We start from the raw sequence: 16,781 nt of genomic DNA, 5'->3' as shown, positions 1-16,781 counted from the left end.
CTGTGGAATCTGGGGTGAGTCAGTGAATGTCCCTGGGCCTCGGTTTCCTCCTCGGCAAACTGAGGGAGCCCAAGGCCTTGGGGGTTCCTTCCAGCTCTAAATCTGTGACCCCCTTTCCTTGAAAGTGAGAGCTCTCCCTACTCCCCCAGGCTCCAATGGTTTAGGCGCACCTGGGCGGTTCGACAGTATGGCTTGATATGTCTGGCTACGAGCACAGATCCCGGCATGGTGGGAAGAGCCAGGGTCCAAGTCTACGGACTTCAGCCACAGCAGCCACAGCTTCCTCTTCCATAAAGACACAGGCCTGGCTCATCTCACAGGGCTATGTGGAGGATGGAATGAGACAGTGAGAACGTTTTATAAGCCACAATATCCTGAAATGTCAGCTCTTGTTAGTATGGAAACAGGCTGTCCACAGCACAGCAATACAAACCTATTACGGTTTGGGGCCTTGGTGGCACACAGTGGAACCAGTGCCGTTAGGAACAAAACGGAACCACAGGAAGGTGAGCTTCCTTGTGACCTCGGCAGTTGTGAGAGGCTCTGCTGCTTTTGGCCTGCCTCCAACTAATGCTGCTAGGAGAATAAAAACACCTCAAGGACTTTATGGAGAGCCCAGATATCAAATAATCAGCACTCATCTATGAAATGCCTACTGTGTGCCAGGCACTGTACACATGATGGGGATACCAGTACAAAGAATGAGATAATCCTTATTCAAAAGGAGTTTTTACACTAGTAGGTAAAATAAGTACAAATATAAATATATGCAGAATGGAAGAAGAGAGGGGAGGGGAAGGGAAGGGAGGTGAGGAAAGGGGAGAAGAGGGAGAGGAGGGGAGGGGAGACGAGACAAAAAGAAAGAAGAAGGGAGGAAAGAGACGTACAGAATAGAAAAATAGTACAGAGCTTAGGGAAGAATAAACAAATAAACACAAAGTTAAGCACAAGTAGATTGGGATGGAGACCAGTAGAATTTGGGGGGATGAGGAAAGGCTTCATTCACATAGAGGCTTTGACTTGAAGAGAGGGATTCTGTGAGGCAGAGGTGAGGAGGAAGGACATTACAAACATGAAGGATAGCCAATAAAAAGGCTGAGATGAAGGGGCAGCTAGGTGGCACAGTGGATAGAGCACTGGCCCTGGAGTCAGGAGTACCTGAGTTCAAATCCGGCCTCAGACACTTAACACACACTTACAAGCTGTGTGACCCTGGGCAAGTCACTTAACCCCAATTGCCTCACTAAAAAAAAAAAAAAAAGGCTGAGATGAGAAAGGGAGAGTCTTGTGTGAGGAGCCTAGGAAAGAAGGGCCAGTTTGGCTGGATTACCAAGAGAGACAGTCAGTCAATAAGCATTTATTAAGTATTTATTATGTGCCAGGCACTATGCTAAGCCCTGTAGATTCAAAGAAAAGGAAAAAGAAAGTTCCTGAGAGGGAAGAGTGTACATGGAGTCAGGAAAGATAGGTTGGGCTGCTGGGTAGCACTTTACAAGCCAAACAGAGAGGCTTCTGCGGTATACTTGAGCCTCTTCATCCACAGACTAATACTCTCACATTTAAAAAGGGCTTCAAGGTCATAGGACTCAGGAACAGAGAAGAGTCCACGGGATTTCAAGCAAGAAGGAACCTTAGTGACGACCTAATTCACCAACCTCATTTTAAGGATGAAGAAGCCGAAGTGAAATCAGCTAAAACATCTCACCCAGGGTCACAGTCAATCAGCAAGTGAGTCTGGATTCAAACCCAGGTCCTCTTGACTTCAAATCCAGTGGTGACATTGGAAGGAGGTTGACAACTGGCCTGGGAATTGGGGAGCACAAGTGCCCGTTATTCTTATTTTATAGATGATAAAGCTGAGCCCCAGAGAGGCAATGGGATCTGAGGCAGCAAAGGGGCAGAGTGGATAAGAGTGTTAGAGGTAGACCTGGGAAGACCTGAGCTCGAATCCTGCCTCAGATACTTGCCAGCTGTGTGAACCTGGGCAAGTCACTTAACCGCTACTTGTCTCAGTTTCCTCACCTGTAAAATGGGGATCCTAATATCTACCTGCTAGGGTCATTGTGAGGATCAAATGAGATAATCTACATACAGCACTTTGGAAACCTTAAGATGTTTATGAAGGAGAGTTATTATCATCTTTGTTCTTGCTGTTATTCTGCATCCTGGGTCACACAACTAGTAGTTGACACAGCTGGGTATGAACGTCTGTCTCCTAATGTCAAGTGCCAAATCACAGATCGTCAGAACTGGGCAGGGGGCTGGGGGTGAGGAACCCAATTTTACAGATGATTTAGCAAAGGGGAAAATGAGAGCCAGAGAGAGGAAGAGACTTGCTTAAGACCACAGAGCAAACTTTAGGCAGAGGCCAGACCAAAATTAGGCCTCCTGAGCCCTCCTTTGGAGTGCCTGCCAATATACTAGGTTACTTCACATTGGTTATTTTTTTTTAAGTTTTTAAATTGATTTTTTTGTCTTTATGTCACATCCACTGCTGAATATACTCTATTCTCTCCCATCCCTGACAAGGAAGATTTCAAAGGAAAAAAATAGCAGTTTGGCCAAACTAATCAACATATCCATTGTGGCTGAAAGTATATGCAACATCTCACACCCATAGTCCCCCAATTCTGGAAAGATAAAAAGTACCTTTTCTTAATTCTTCTCTGGGACAAAACTGGGACATTATTAATAATTATAAGTTCATTTAAAAATTTGGGGTTCTGTTCATTTATTTCTTATAGCCAGTGTCTAAATTGTTTACCTAATTCTTCTTACTTTCCTCTCCATCAATTCACATAAATCTTCCCAGGTTTCTATGAATTCTTCATAGTCACTCTTCTTTACAGTGTGATGATAATCACCATCCATGTACCACAATTTGTTTAGCCATTTCCCATTTAATAGGTATCTACTTTGTTTCCAATTTCTTGCTATCACAAAAAGTGGTGTTATAAATCTTCTGGGGCATAAGGAGACTTTCTTATCAATAGCTTCCTGGTAGGTGTTATTATTATCCTTATATTACAATTGAGGAGACTGAGGCAACGAGAGGTTAAATGACTTGCCCAGCAGCCAACATCTATCTAGTCAGTATCTGAGGCGAGATTTGAATTTGGGTCCTTCTGATCCCCACGTCTGCTGCTCCATCCAGGGCACCCCCTAGGCCCTATCATCTTGAGCAATCTTTCATCTAGTTGTTGAGTTTGTACTTACTATTTGCTCTTCTCCTTTTACCACTTGTCCTCACCTTCCATTCATGCTTACGATTTCCAGACAGTTTTTAATTCCTCATCATCTAAGGTCAGTTGGAATGACACTGAGTGCGCCCAAGTATATAAGGTCTCAACCCCACTGAGACCAACACAAGTATTTGCTAAAGGTTCGCCACTGGCCTGATACCTTATCAAATTCTATGCTCTCTGGAACTGCAATGTTGTTCTCATTGCAATGTTGGCTGAAATGCCTCAGACACTGTAAATTCCTTGGGACTGCTCAACACTACAGTTTTTCCTTCCCTGCTTCTGTTTTTAATAACTACAGCAGGCAACAAAGAGAGTTAACAATTAACCGGAGTTTAGCCTGATGCCTCTGAGAAACTTCTGGAGGTAGCAGGAGGAAAAAAAAGTTCTTTAAGAAAGGAAAAGAACTGTCTTGGACACCACCCACCAGGCCAAGCCATCAACATTTATTAACCTGAAAAAATTCAGCTACAGAAGTGAAAATGGCACGAGGCCTTTTAGAATCAGGAGGTTAACAATGAGATCATCTTTAATTTACAGCTGAAGAAACTGAGACCCAAAGAGGAAGTCCTCCCAGCCCCATGTACTTCACCCGTGCTGTGCTGCCTCTTTTCTTTCCATGGTATCTGAGAGGCCATTCGCAAAATCACAGAATTTAGGGAGGGAGACATCATAGCATGTAAACTGTCAGAGCTGGGAAAGATGTTAGAATACCAAGATATTAGCACTGGGATAGGTCTTGGGACATAAAACAAAGCCTATTAAAGCGGGAGAGGGCCTCAGAACAGTGTCAGAGTGGGAAGGGACCAAACCCCTGGTATCACAGATCAGGCACCTGAGGCCCTGAGATGCCTTGTCTGGAGTCACACAGCTAGTCTGTCACAGAGCCCAGTGTTAAGCCAAGATCTCCAGACTTCCAGTCCAATGCTCTTTCCACTGCCGGCACCATCTCCCCGAGGGAGAGATAGGACAGCAAGTGCTGGACAAATCAGATCATCTCCACCACCTCGGCCACTGTGTCCTCTCAGATCCTAATGAAGATGGCTGAGGATCTTGGGTCCATGAGGCCTGGGCCTAGCAATGTCCTCCCAACCAACCGCTTCCAGCTCAGCTCCCACAGCCCCTCAAAACCAGCAACAACAGCCATCAACAGGCAGAGGCCGGAGCCCCGGGACCCCAGGAGTGACAGCATCCTCCAGACCACTAGTCCTGCTTCCAGACCAGTCTTCACAGCCATCACTTAGGAAAAAAAACAAAACCTGTGAAAAAAGGGTCAGCCACCCCACCTTCACCAACTGCCAAGCACAGGGCAGACAAGCCAGCCCAGGTGAAGCAGCAAGGGACATGTGCCAGGGAAGTCTGACAAGCACCCGGTGATGACCTCTCCCCTCAGGCCCTGCTAGAGACAGGCTGGGGCCCTGAACCCAAGAGGCCAGGGAGCAGCAATGCATCCAGCCCAGTGCCCACATCAGCGCCCTCTATGGAGATACAGCCTGACCGCTGCTCCTGCTGGTGCTCCAGCCACGGATGACTCAGAAATGAATGTTCTCGCCCCCACCGTCCTTAGCACCGTCCAGTGGTGCAATGTCAAGAACTGATAGGACTTTATTAGTGGAAATGACACTTAAAAAGAAACATTAGCATCTGCCCCCAGCTATACCCTAAGGATGGGGGGTCTTTCCATCTGACTTATAGCTGACACTTTCCATAGGTATTGTCTCCCCTACTAGAATGGGAGCTCCTGGAGGGCAGCAGCTGCCTTACTTTTCTCTTTGTATCCTCAGTGCCCAGTGCCTGGCATACAGTAAGCACTTTATAAATGCTTCATTCATTCATTCATTCAATGAGCCAGGCAGCATTACTGAATGGGTAAAGCAAACAAACCTGTCAGCTGTAAAATCTGATCATCAATGTGGGTCACAGCTTCATCGTGCATCACCTGGCCTCCAATGATAAATTCCAGTCGTCCTTCTTTCACTAACTGATGGACCTTGGATAATGGGAAAAAGATAATTACATTAACAATCCAGTGGATGATCAAACTAGATCACATTTACTCAGCAAGTATTTGCTTGGAGGGTTTTGTTTGACTCTCTGAAACCCTACAAACAAGGAGAATGGGGTGTAGCAGCCTGGACGTGAGCTAGAAGACCCAAGGCTCAAGTCCTGCTTCCCTAGCTCAGGATCAGTGCCACTTTGGGTACCTCACTGTCCTCTTAGGCCAAATGGGGCAGAGAACACCTCCCTACTTCATCGTGGTTGTGGGGATCCACTGAAATCCTGCGCTGCACTGAGAGAGGACTCACTCCTCCTTTGGGAGGGGTCTGTCTTCTCTTCTATATAACGGAGGTTGGACTAGGGGGTCTCAAAGGTCTCTCCCAGTTGTCACCAGGTGTACATAGCTTATGCTTCTGAACCTCAGTTTCCTAATCAAGGAAGGAAAGAAACAGGCATTTATTAAGTAACTATGTGCCAGGCACTATGCAAAGCACTTTGAAAATATCATATCATTCGATCCCACAAAAGCCCTGTGAGGTAGGTGCTATTTTTACAGTTAGGGAAACAAGACAGACAGTGGTGAAGTGACTTGCCCAAGTTCAAAGAGCTCCCAAGTATTGGAGGCAATTCCTGCCCTCCATTAGTTTGTGAGCTCCCTGAGGGCAGGGACTGCCCTTTGTCTTTCACTGTCTCTCCAGTGCTTAGCATAGTTCCTGACACATAGTAGGTGCTTTAAAAATGCTTATTGACTATCTAACCTCTGTATGGGGCTTTTCTTTTTTTTTTCAAGTTATTTTTGTTACATTTTTTCCAATTAATAAGCATTTATTTTCTCTTCTTCCCTTTTCTTCCCATTGAACCAAGAGCAAGAGCGAAATCTGAGCATTGTTCACATCCAATAATAAACATCTAGTTCCTCATCGAGTCCTACTCCATTATTTTACAGATGAGGAACTGAGGTACAGAGAGGTTAATTGACTTGCATGAGGTCACACAGCTAATAACTCTCTGGGGTGGGATATGACTTCGCCAATACTGTTGTCCTCATGCTTCTCTCTGGGCAAGTCACTCGGCTGGGCCTCAGTATCCTTCTCTGCAATTAGGGTAATGGGATGAAATAATGAGATTTAGCAGATACTCAAAGACCCACCTGGAGATTAATCTAGACTGATTGAATCAAGTGAGAGTGATTAACTGCTGATTAGCCTACTTCAAGTTAACTGGATTGTAATCACACCTTGAGAACACCTTCTGAACCAATGGATTTGGATGATGCCAACCAATCAGCTTGAAGCAGTGTGTAAGGACCGCCTCTGTTCCACACCTATAAAAAGCTTCCACAATCAGTTTGCTGGAGAGAGTTCGTGATTGCAGCAGGCTTGTGGCAGAGGACTTGAGGAAGAACCAGACCAGACCAGGCTGGAACTCTAGGCTAAATAGGCTTTTTTCTTAACTTTCTGAACTCCATGGGAATATCTGTATGCTTTAATAAATGTTTAATGCCCAGGACTGGTGCTAAAGCTTATAATTTAAGGTGACCACAATTTAGATTTTAAACATCACAGTAAGAAGCCTTATACTGCCTACCTCAGGTGGTTTTTATGGGGCAAGCATTTTGCAATCCATAGAGCAATACAGAAATGTGAGCTATCATTATTTTTTCTAATAGATTTTTCAGTTGTAAGACATTAGAGACTATGTCTTATTGATCCTTTAATTTCCCCCCAGCACCTAACCCAATGCTCTGCACAGATTAGCACTTAAGAAAAGTTCTGGGATAGAAACGGTAGTAGTGAAACACCTTGGCCTTCTCAGCCATTTAATGAGCCTTCTGCTTAACCAGGTCCCAGAAGACAAATGCGGAGGCTGGACGGGTCTTTGGGATCATCTCATCGACCCCCTCATTGGGCAGATTTGAAACCTGATGCTCCAGGAAGGTAAAGGACTGGACCAAGGTCACACACGAAGCAATCACCCCACATTTCTTAGCCTTCTTTCCTCATCCCTTAAATTAGTGAGCTGAATATGATGACATCTAAGGTCTCTTCTGACTCTGAATGCTATGATAAGGAAAAGGGCTAGGGCATCGAGGACTCCCAGTTGGAGAGACTCCATCTACCGATGCAGGTGAGCACCTTCTCTGTAACTTATAGTGTTAGAGAGATTCAGTATGTGTCAGAGACTGGACTTGAACCCAGGTCTTCCTGGCTTTATCCTCACCTGCTAACTCCCTGCTGCCCCTCAGGTTCTTTAGGATATACTGGTCTGATCTCTAAGGTTCTTTAGGTTCAGCCCCCAATAAGGAACTGAAGGCACAATTGTTCCACGTTGTCTGTGCAAATATCATCGCACGATTTCCTGATGGGGCTTTGGCCAGAATTTGAATTCCAAACACTTTAGAGAAAAGGCAAACTCCGTTTACCAAAAGAAGAAACAACTTGAACAACAGATCAGTGGGGCTCTTTGGAGTTTTTTTTACAATGTTGTTTGATTGAATGTGGTTTCCTTTTCCTCTGAACGCTGCAGCATCCATTAAGGAAGCTTTTTTAGCTCCCACCACAGTAATTAATAAATCAAACACAATTACCTGTTGTTTCTGGGTGACTGTAGCCACTCTGTTCCACCAGAGCCGGAAGAATTCTTGTTCAACAGCAATAAATTTGCGATGCTTGCCTCTGTTCAGCTCCTCTGTCATGGAAGTGTAGACATTGGCTGCATAGGCATGCATGCTCTCCTGCAGGACAGGAAGAGTGTGGGGAGAGAGAGGGAGAGGAGAGGGGAGAGGGCATGACAGCTTGTGAATTACACAAACACATTTTAAAAGGGGGCATGTCTGCTTGATGCCAATGCAAGGAGATGACGCCACACCCCACGATACTAGTGCTAGAAGCCCACAAGCTCTAGTACAGGCATACCCAAGAGACTAGGCAAAAACGAAGATGGTGCTTGCTATTAAGGACGTAAATGTCACTGGCCTGGTAACAGAGCAGCATCATTACCCAGACCTGTGGTCTTCTCTCTGTCCAAGGCAAACAATTTGCACACAAGGCCTCCTCAGATAAACACAAAAATTGACAGCTACGTAGGGAATGGGCTCCAGAGAACCTTCCTGTTCTGTGCCACTCAGTCTCAAGGGGCTCTCGTTTTCCCTACCTCTGATACAATCAGCTTTACAGTGACCACTGAACAACAGCAGCTCAAAGGCCACACTATCCCAGGCAACACCAGCCCAGTGGCCAAGACTATCCCTGCTTTTACAGCGGGCGCACTTAGGGCTATAGAGAGGCTGGTACCCTCATTGGGAGCGTTTTCAGTAGTGACTCTCTTTCTGTGTTCAGGGCAGTTCCACTGTGAAGATAATACCCTGCATTTATATAAGCACTTGTGCCCGGCATACAGTAAGTGCTTAATAAATGTCTGTTGATTGTCTGAGACAGTGTAGTATAATAACAATGGACATGGAGACAATTTGGAGACCTAGGCTCTCATCTTAGTTCTTCTATCAATTCACTGTTATCTTGAGGAAGTGCCTTTTTCCTGCTGGATCTCAGTTACCACTGCTATAAAATGGGGGAGTAGCTGTGAAGATTTCTGGCATCCCTTCCTACTGCAGTATTCCATGATTCTAAAGTTTCACAGACATTTCCTTAATGGTGTCAGTAAGGGCAAGCTGTACGTTTTATCTCATTTTACAAATGAGGAACCATTAATCAAGGTTAGATATGCCATGGGACAAGTCCAAAGTCACACGACTATTTAGTGAGAGAGCTGGGACAAGAAGGATGCCTCCTGACTCAACTTCCCCGTCTGTTCTACTGCTTTATGTTCACTGGCAGAATCTTGATCTCAAAAGGAATTTAAATGTTCAAGTAAACTTAACAGAAGGATTTGTAAATTACTCTATGAACTTAATAAGGAACTGAAAAAATAATTTCTCTACGGTCCCACAATTTCAGGAAAGGTTAACAGTATATTATTACCCACTCTTACAAAGTCAGTTTTCTATTATAATCCCCTCCTTCGAGAGGTAAAGAAACCGATGCCCAGACAGGGACTGAACTTTCACTCAGTGAATTAATGTCAGGATCCAGGTCTGTCATCTCCAAATTTAGTGTTCTTTCCAATGTACCAGACTGCCCGTCCTTTTATTAGGTATGAAAACATTGCAAAGCTCATTCATTAATGTCTACAAGGAGAAAGGGCAAGAATAAGAATTAAGGGATTAGAGACACCTACTTGAGAGCTAGATTCCAGCATCAAACTGTGAGTAAAGCTACTCAAGTAGGGAGTTCCCCACTAGCAAACATCTTAAACAGAAGTCGTATGTGCATCTGATGGAGCATTTTATACACACACACACACACACACACACACACACACACAAATAATATAATGTAAACAACAGTTTGGCATGTGTGTGTGTGAAGAGAAGCTACATATGTGTCTATATATACATAAGAGGATGTATGTGTATCTAAATAAAGATAAAGGGTATCTATGGAGAAACATACATATAAGTCCATAGAGTGTGTGTGTGTGTGTGTGTGTGTGTGTGTGTGTGTGTGTATGCATTCATACATACACACTGTTAAGGGCTAAAATTCTAGCTAGTCTGTCTAAAATATCTAATGAGTGGTCGCCAATAAATTATAAGCTTTAGCAAGAGTTAGGTTTTTAAGCATTTATTAAGGAGAATAAGAATTTGGTAAAGAGAGAGAGAAAGGCCTAGATTCCTATCTATTAAAAGGAGAGCACATTTCTAGCTCCGCTCTCCACCGGAGTCCAGAGGAAAGAGCCCCAGAGTCAGCGCCAGTCTCTTCCTTCCTCCTCCCACTAGTCCGCGTCACTTCCTCCCGCCAAAGAAGAGACTCCTGGTCTTGCCCTCAAAGACCTTCACTTCATGGGCAGAACTCTTCTACAGTAAGTATCCAGCAGGTGGCGTCATTCCAATCGTTACAACACAAATATAAAAGAGATTCATGATCCAGTTGGGAGTTAGACTAGATGATGCCTCCTCAGGTCTCTTTAATATTCTATGATTATGAGAAAGTTCGATGAGCATTGGGTCAAAAACACGTGTTCCAGGGAAGATTCTACCACTCACTCACTAGCTGTGTGACCAGGCAAATCACAAGCTCTCTGAACCACAACTTACTCATCTATAAAACAAGGATAATAATCCTCGTACTATATGCATAACTCCCGGGCATGTTGTGAAGCAAAAATGAGATATAATGGATGCAAAGTGCTCCCTTATTAATGATCATAAAGCACTTTACAACCATAAGTTCTTCTTACTGCTATGAATGAGAGTATTTCAGAATTCAGATGCTGTCCAAGGGCAAAAAATGTATTGGAATTATTTTTATTTTTAATCTCGCAGTCTTTCCTAGAAGTGAAAAGGGCCAAGTTTATATACCAGAAACTATCATAAGTGCTATACTTTAGAATAATAATAAAAAATTAAAAAACCATGGCTCATTAAGATAAAACCTTAATGAGCCCCTGATGATTCACAATTTGTGAAAATTAAGGGTAGGATTTAGATTGACATTTATTTTTGTTGTCCAAGGGAATTAGCAAACCTTGGTTTTAATTATTCTTAGCTCTTCCAATGACTGGATGTGGGGACTTTGTACATGATCTTAGGGGCTGATTCTAATATATTTCAAGTGCTTAATCCCTTTCTGGGAGCCCTACACAGTATTTGAGCTTAACTAAACTTGTTTCCTCATGATTTCCCCAACTCACCCCCCCCCAACCCTGTACAAAGGAATAACATCTCTGCACTTTGTCCTACTGAGTATCCACTGAGACCCCAGTTCCTCAGATTCTTGCCTAGAGGTTCTATTTGGACATAAGTAGGTTTTTCTAGCCAACTGGGGAAATCCTACTTATTTCATGATCCCTTATTTCTTTAAACAAACAGTTCTCAATCAGTGAAAACTGATTAGTTCTTTTTGACAAGCTTACCACTAAATACCAGGGTAACCCCCCCCCCCCAGCCTTCCCTTCTTCCCACCCTCCCCATTCTCTCCTTCTCTCCCTCCCTTCATCTCTTCCCAGTCAGGGAGGGGGGGAAAGGTGGGAGGGAGAAAAACAATAAATGCTTGATGAATGAAAAAAAACATTTAAATAAAGAAAATGAAAACAGGCTCAGTCCTAGCTTTATAGGATACTTGCCATCTTTTGAAAATAGTTTAAAAAAATTAAGTCACTTTTTACTCCACTGCAAAAGCACTGTGACTAGAAAAAGCCAGAGACAAGAACATGGAAGGAGCTTCTAGAGAGGGTGAGGAAGGAAGGATAACCACAATAATAACAGTGCCCATTTCTGTAGCTTTTAAAGAGTTTCCCTTATGCTAATTCTGAGAAATAAGCAGTGTAAGTCTGATTATCCCATTTTACAGATGGGGAAACTGAAAGTAAGAGGTTAAGTGACTTACAGGTAATCAAATTCGAGTGCCCTACCTCCAAATCCAATGCACTTTCTCCTACATACATTCGTTTATACACAGCGCTCAAGGTACTGTAGTCAGAGCTGGAGATTCAGTGATATGACCTAGCAGCTGCTCGAAAGGAGCTTACAATCTAATTGGGGCAGGGAGGGGAGGTGGGAAAAGTGAGGAAAGGGGAAAGCATCCTGGAAGATGTCCCTTTAAGTTGGGCCTTGAAGGGAGGGAATTCAAGAGATGCAGGTGTGTTGGGGTGAGGGTATCCATTAGAACGCAGGTTGAAGGCATGCGTCTAGGAGAGGTTGGGGTGAGAACACAGCATAAAGAGGAGGCCAGTTTACCAGGAAAACAGAACGCAACATGGGAAGTAAGTAGTACCAAATAAAGATGGGGCAGTAAATTGAAATCATATTGTAGAGGACCTCTATTGCCCGGATTAGGAATTAATACTTTAGAGTAACAACTTTTATATAGCACTTACTATGTTCCAGGCACTGTATTCAGTACTTTATAATTATTGCCTCACTTGAGCCTCCTAACAGCCCTGGGAGACACATGCTATTATCATCTCCATTTTACAGATGAGGAAACTGAGGCAAATGGTTGTTAAATGACTTGCCCAGGTCCAACCAGTTAGTAAGTGTAGGAGGCCCTCTGTTCTATCCACTGTGCCAACAAGCTGCCCCTATTTGGCAGATAATGTGGAGCCCCTGAATGTTTATGAATGGAATGACAACATGAAGAGAACCATCCTTAGGAAATTAATGTCAGGGGCAATGCTGTGGTAAGGGCACCAGTCTTGGTCATAAACAGAATCTGAGTCCCTGTTCCAATACCTACTAGCTTTTTTCCCCCTAAGAAGTTAACTTCAAATCCAAGCCACCTTGCTTTCTTCATCTGCAAAATGGTGCAGTGTGGTGGAAAGACTGTTAGACTTGGACTTGGCAGGACGTGAATTCAAAATCTGACTCAGCAACTGTGTAACCTTGGGCAAGTCACTGAAATTCTCAGGCACAGCTTCCCCATCTGGAAAATGGGGATGATAATCCTAGAGCCTACCTCACAGGGTTGTTGTGAGGATCAAATAAGAAAACACAGGCAAACCTTAGAGTGCTATGTAAACATTAGCTGTTATTATTATTAGGAGAATAATACTTGCCCCACCTACCTCAACAGGGAAAGTGATTCTAAGGGCTAAACTGCGGCCTCCCCAACTTTAAAGGATTCCTCTCTGCTTTGAACTCCACAGGGTTCTCGCTGAGGGAGACAGGGCAGGCAGAGTTCAGAGAGCTGCTGCTATTGTTCAAATGGGATCATGTTTCTGGAAGGGTGTCCTCCGGGGCCCAGATGGACTTGTTTGAAAGGCCTTATCTTCCCAGGGGGGAACCGGAAGTTGCACAACACAGTAAAGGAAAAATGAAATGAAACCCTATTGGGATCTCTTTAGTCTTGCTTGGTTTTCCCCTTCAATCTTATCAGAGTTGGAATGGGACCTAATAGGCTGGATACTACCGTGAAAAACATGCTCGATTGGGAACCAGCAGACCTGGGCTCTAGCCCTAGGATGATGGGATTTAGGGGCAAATGAAACCACAGATCATTTAGTTTAATTCCTTCATCCTTTTACAAATTAAGAAACTGAAACCCAGGGAAGGCAAGGGAGTTGTCTAAGGACATTCCAGGAGTAAGAAGCAGAGGCAGAATTTGAACCCGGGTTTTCTGACTCTGAATCTGGTGCTCTTTTCCCTCTACCCTAAGGACAACCAACCAACCAACATTTTATGAAACCTTGAGAAAGTCACTCTTACTGTACCTCAATATTCCCCATCTATAACATTGAGATAACAAGGTCTGTATCACTCACCTCACAGGAGCACAGGGAGGAGCAAATAAGATACTGAAAGTGCTTTATAAGCATCTGACTCTCTATAAATACAATGTGTTATTAATTTCCAAAGAGGAGGTCTGAAATCCTCCAAAGCTACAGCAATCTCTTTGGAACACGTGAGATTATGGTTTCCCAAAATGATTTTAGAGAGGACAACTTTTTGGTAAGTATAAGTTCTGCTCTTTGAATCAAAACAAGAAACATTTATCAAACACCTACTGTATACAAAGCATGGTGCTAGGCATTGAGAGAGAGAGTCTGCATGGGTCAGGGTACCTGTTCTCACAGAACTAAGGGTCTTGGGTGGGGATCTGATAGCCTCACAAAACACAATACTCCAGTACTTGGAGCAGAGACACCATGAAGTAATGGATAAAACACTGGGTTCAAATCCTGCCTCTGGTACTGATTAGCTGGGAGTCACTTGGGTAAATCACTGTACCTCAGTTTTGTCACTGATAAAGTGAGGGGGCTGGTTGGACTCAATGGCCTCTCGGGTCCTTTTCCAGCTCTCACTATCCTTCTGTTGTCCTAACTTGCATTTCCCAGGAAAAGGGAGGTAAAAGAGAGATGTCATCAGAGAGAGGCAACTGAAAAGAAGCTGGGTGGAATCCAGAGAAGAAGGGGAGACCAATGGATAGTTTGTATGCTCTGTAGAACACCATGAAATGCATGCAGGAGATGGAGAAGGCAGCTCCCAACAAGCAGTGTGGATTCTTATGGCAGATCTACTGGAGACCAAAAAGGATGGTCATAGAAGATAAGACAGTGTAGGTAGGTTGCAATCCGCACTGTTCTCACATCAACAAGAAGAGGATTCAACAAAGCATGGGAGTAAGTGCATTTGGGAGGTACAAAGTAAAGTACTATGCGAGGTATGAGGGCAAAGGTTATCGATTAGAGAAAGATTTCTGAAGCACATGGTCTTTAAGGGGAGTTTAAGTGATGGCTAAGAGTTCAGCAGGTAAAGATAAGGAAGAAAGGCATTCCAGGCAGAGGGAAGCTCAGCAAAGGTGCCAAGCTATGGAAGCACAGCATATCCAAGAGATATCTAGTCTATCAATTCCCGGATATCCAAAACCGAGAGGAAGGTCCTTGGGCTCTTGAGTTTGGCTGAAGGAAAGTAATAGGAGATAAGGCCGGAAAAGTCGGTTGGCATCAGAACAGAGAAGGCCTTGAAAGCCAGGCCAAGGAGGCTGAACTCAACTTGGGAAGGAGCAGGGAGCCAGGGGCCCACAGGACCAAAGCTCTATGCCTGAGGGGGATGATTCCAGCAGTGTGTTAAGGAGTGCTATCAGCACGGAGAGTGACTTGTACAGAAGACTTCTAGGGAGGCTACTGCAATAGCTGAAGTGGGGCAGTAACAGATTAGAGGGGAGGGATCGGATACAGGAGATGTTTTTAGACAATCGACAGCACCTGGTAATCTACTACATGTGAGGGGTGAGGAAATGAGGAAGAGACAAACATAACACTGGCATTATGAACATGGAAGACTGGGTGAATGTGGTGCCAGAGAGGAACAGTGAAAGGCTACTGTGAGGATCAAATGAGCTAACATGTGTAACATGCTTTGTAATCATTAAATCAATATATAAACATTATTAAGCTAGAAGTGGAACTAAGTTGAGGAAGAAAGATAATGAGTTCGTTTTTTGGATATCTGGCAATTGATAGGCTAGAGGCAACTGGAGATCACAGGATCATAAATTTTGAGTTGGGAGGGATCTCGCAGGATATTTGGTCCAATCTGATTCTCCCACAAATGAGGAAAATGAGGACTGGCTAGGGAAGACTTGCCCAAGGTCGCACAGGTCCAAGAGGAGCAGAGCTGGGATTTGAAAGCAAGATCTCTGACATCAAGTCCTGAATTGTTTTGACTGCACCACACGGGCTCCAAATGTTAGTTGGGAGTCAGAAGAGAGGGCAGGGCTAAAGATATGGATTTGGGAGTAGATGGTGGCTAAAACCAAGCAGAACAGAATGACCAAGGAAGGGAGTGTGGATAGACAAGAAAAGGATTATGGGAAAGCTACTAGAAGTACAACTGAATTAAGAAGCTGAGAAAAGGAAGAGCAACCAGTGGCAGTTTCTTAGAGATTGCTAAGGAGTGATAAGGGAGGAGAGCAAGGAAGTTGTAGTATCTCTGAAGTTGAGGGGGGAAGAGAGAATCCACTAAGAAGATGAGGACTGGAAAAGGCCATTGGTTGGGTTGATTAGGAGTTTCTGAAAAAAACAGTTTCAACAGAAACCTAACTGCAAAAGGACACAACTCAACACAATAATAATAATAATAATAATAATAATAATAATAATAATAATTGGCTTTTACAAAGCACTTTAGGGTCTGCAACACACTTTACATGTTATCTCGTTTGAGGTGTTATTATCCCCACTTTAAAGATGAGGAAACTAACAGAGTTTAAGTGACTTGCCCAGGGTCGCACAGCTATGAAGTGTTTGAGGGAAGGTTCTTCCTGACTCTGAGACCAGCTGCCCAGTGGCTATTCTGGTACCATCAAGATACTAAAAGTAACTACAAGGTAGCCTTTGGATACATCTGTTATATGATGGGGAGGAGGATGGTTATGGAAAGCCATACAAGAACTGCACCAGACTAATAGGCTGGAGGGGTTGTGATAGGCACTGGTGGAAGGAGTATTCACCCCAAGAAAGACAGGGATTCTCTTCTCATGCCTCAGCGTAGCACAGACATGGCCTTGAGTTCTCAAAGGCTTCCAGAAGAGCACAAACCATGGAAAGTTCTGCCAAAATGAAGACTCCAAGGGAAGACCTGGCAAGAGTCAGCATCTTTGGCCCCAAGGGCCAGCCTAGCGAAAAGTAGCCAGGCTCATCACCAAAGGTCTGGCCATCAAGTGATGACTTTTTTGGCCATGGGAACACATTGTGTTCATCAATCAATTAATCAACTAGCATTTCTTAAACATCTACCAAATGCCAGGCATGGTGAGGCTGTAATCTGCCTTTGTGAAGAAAGATGAACAAAATGGAATCCCAGATCCTTGGAGGATTAATTATAATGGCGATGGTACCTAACATTTTTATAATAGCTCTTGACTCTTTACAAAGCATTTCCTGCCATGGCTACCCTATGAGGTAGAGGGTCTTCTTTAGGACCCATTTAGCTGATGAGGAAACTGAGGTCCGGTGAGATGAAGCAATTTGCCCAGGATCATA

The 16,781-nt window shown here is 44.0% G+C and overlaps 1 protein-coding gene across 1 annotated transcript in view; it reads right to left on the bottom strand.

The window, feature by feature from the left end:
- Positions 1-16,781, bottom strand: part of MAN2B2 (mannosidase alpha class 2B member 2) — a 75,373-nt gene that overhangs the window by 56,464 nt on the left and 2,128 nt on the right. The window contains 2 exon segments of the mRNA XM_043973233.1: positions 5,127-5,232; positions 7,828-7,974. Of these exon segments, the coding sequence (XP_043829168.1) occupies positions 5,127-5,232; positions 7,828-7,974 (253 nt within the window).

This window comes from Dromiciops gliroides, chromosome 6 (assembly GCF_019393635.1).
Source record: "Dromiciops gliroides isolate mDroGli1 chromosome 6, mDroGli1.pri, whole genome shotgun sequence".
Lineage (NCBI taxonomy): Eukaryota > Metazoa > Chordata > Mammalia > Microbiotheria > Microbiotheriidae > Dromiciops > Dromiciops gliroides.
The sequence above is the reverse complement of the archived record's forward strand: the minus strand, read 5'-3'. Positions and strand labels throughout refer to the sequence as shown.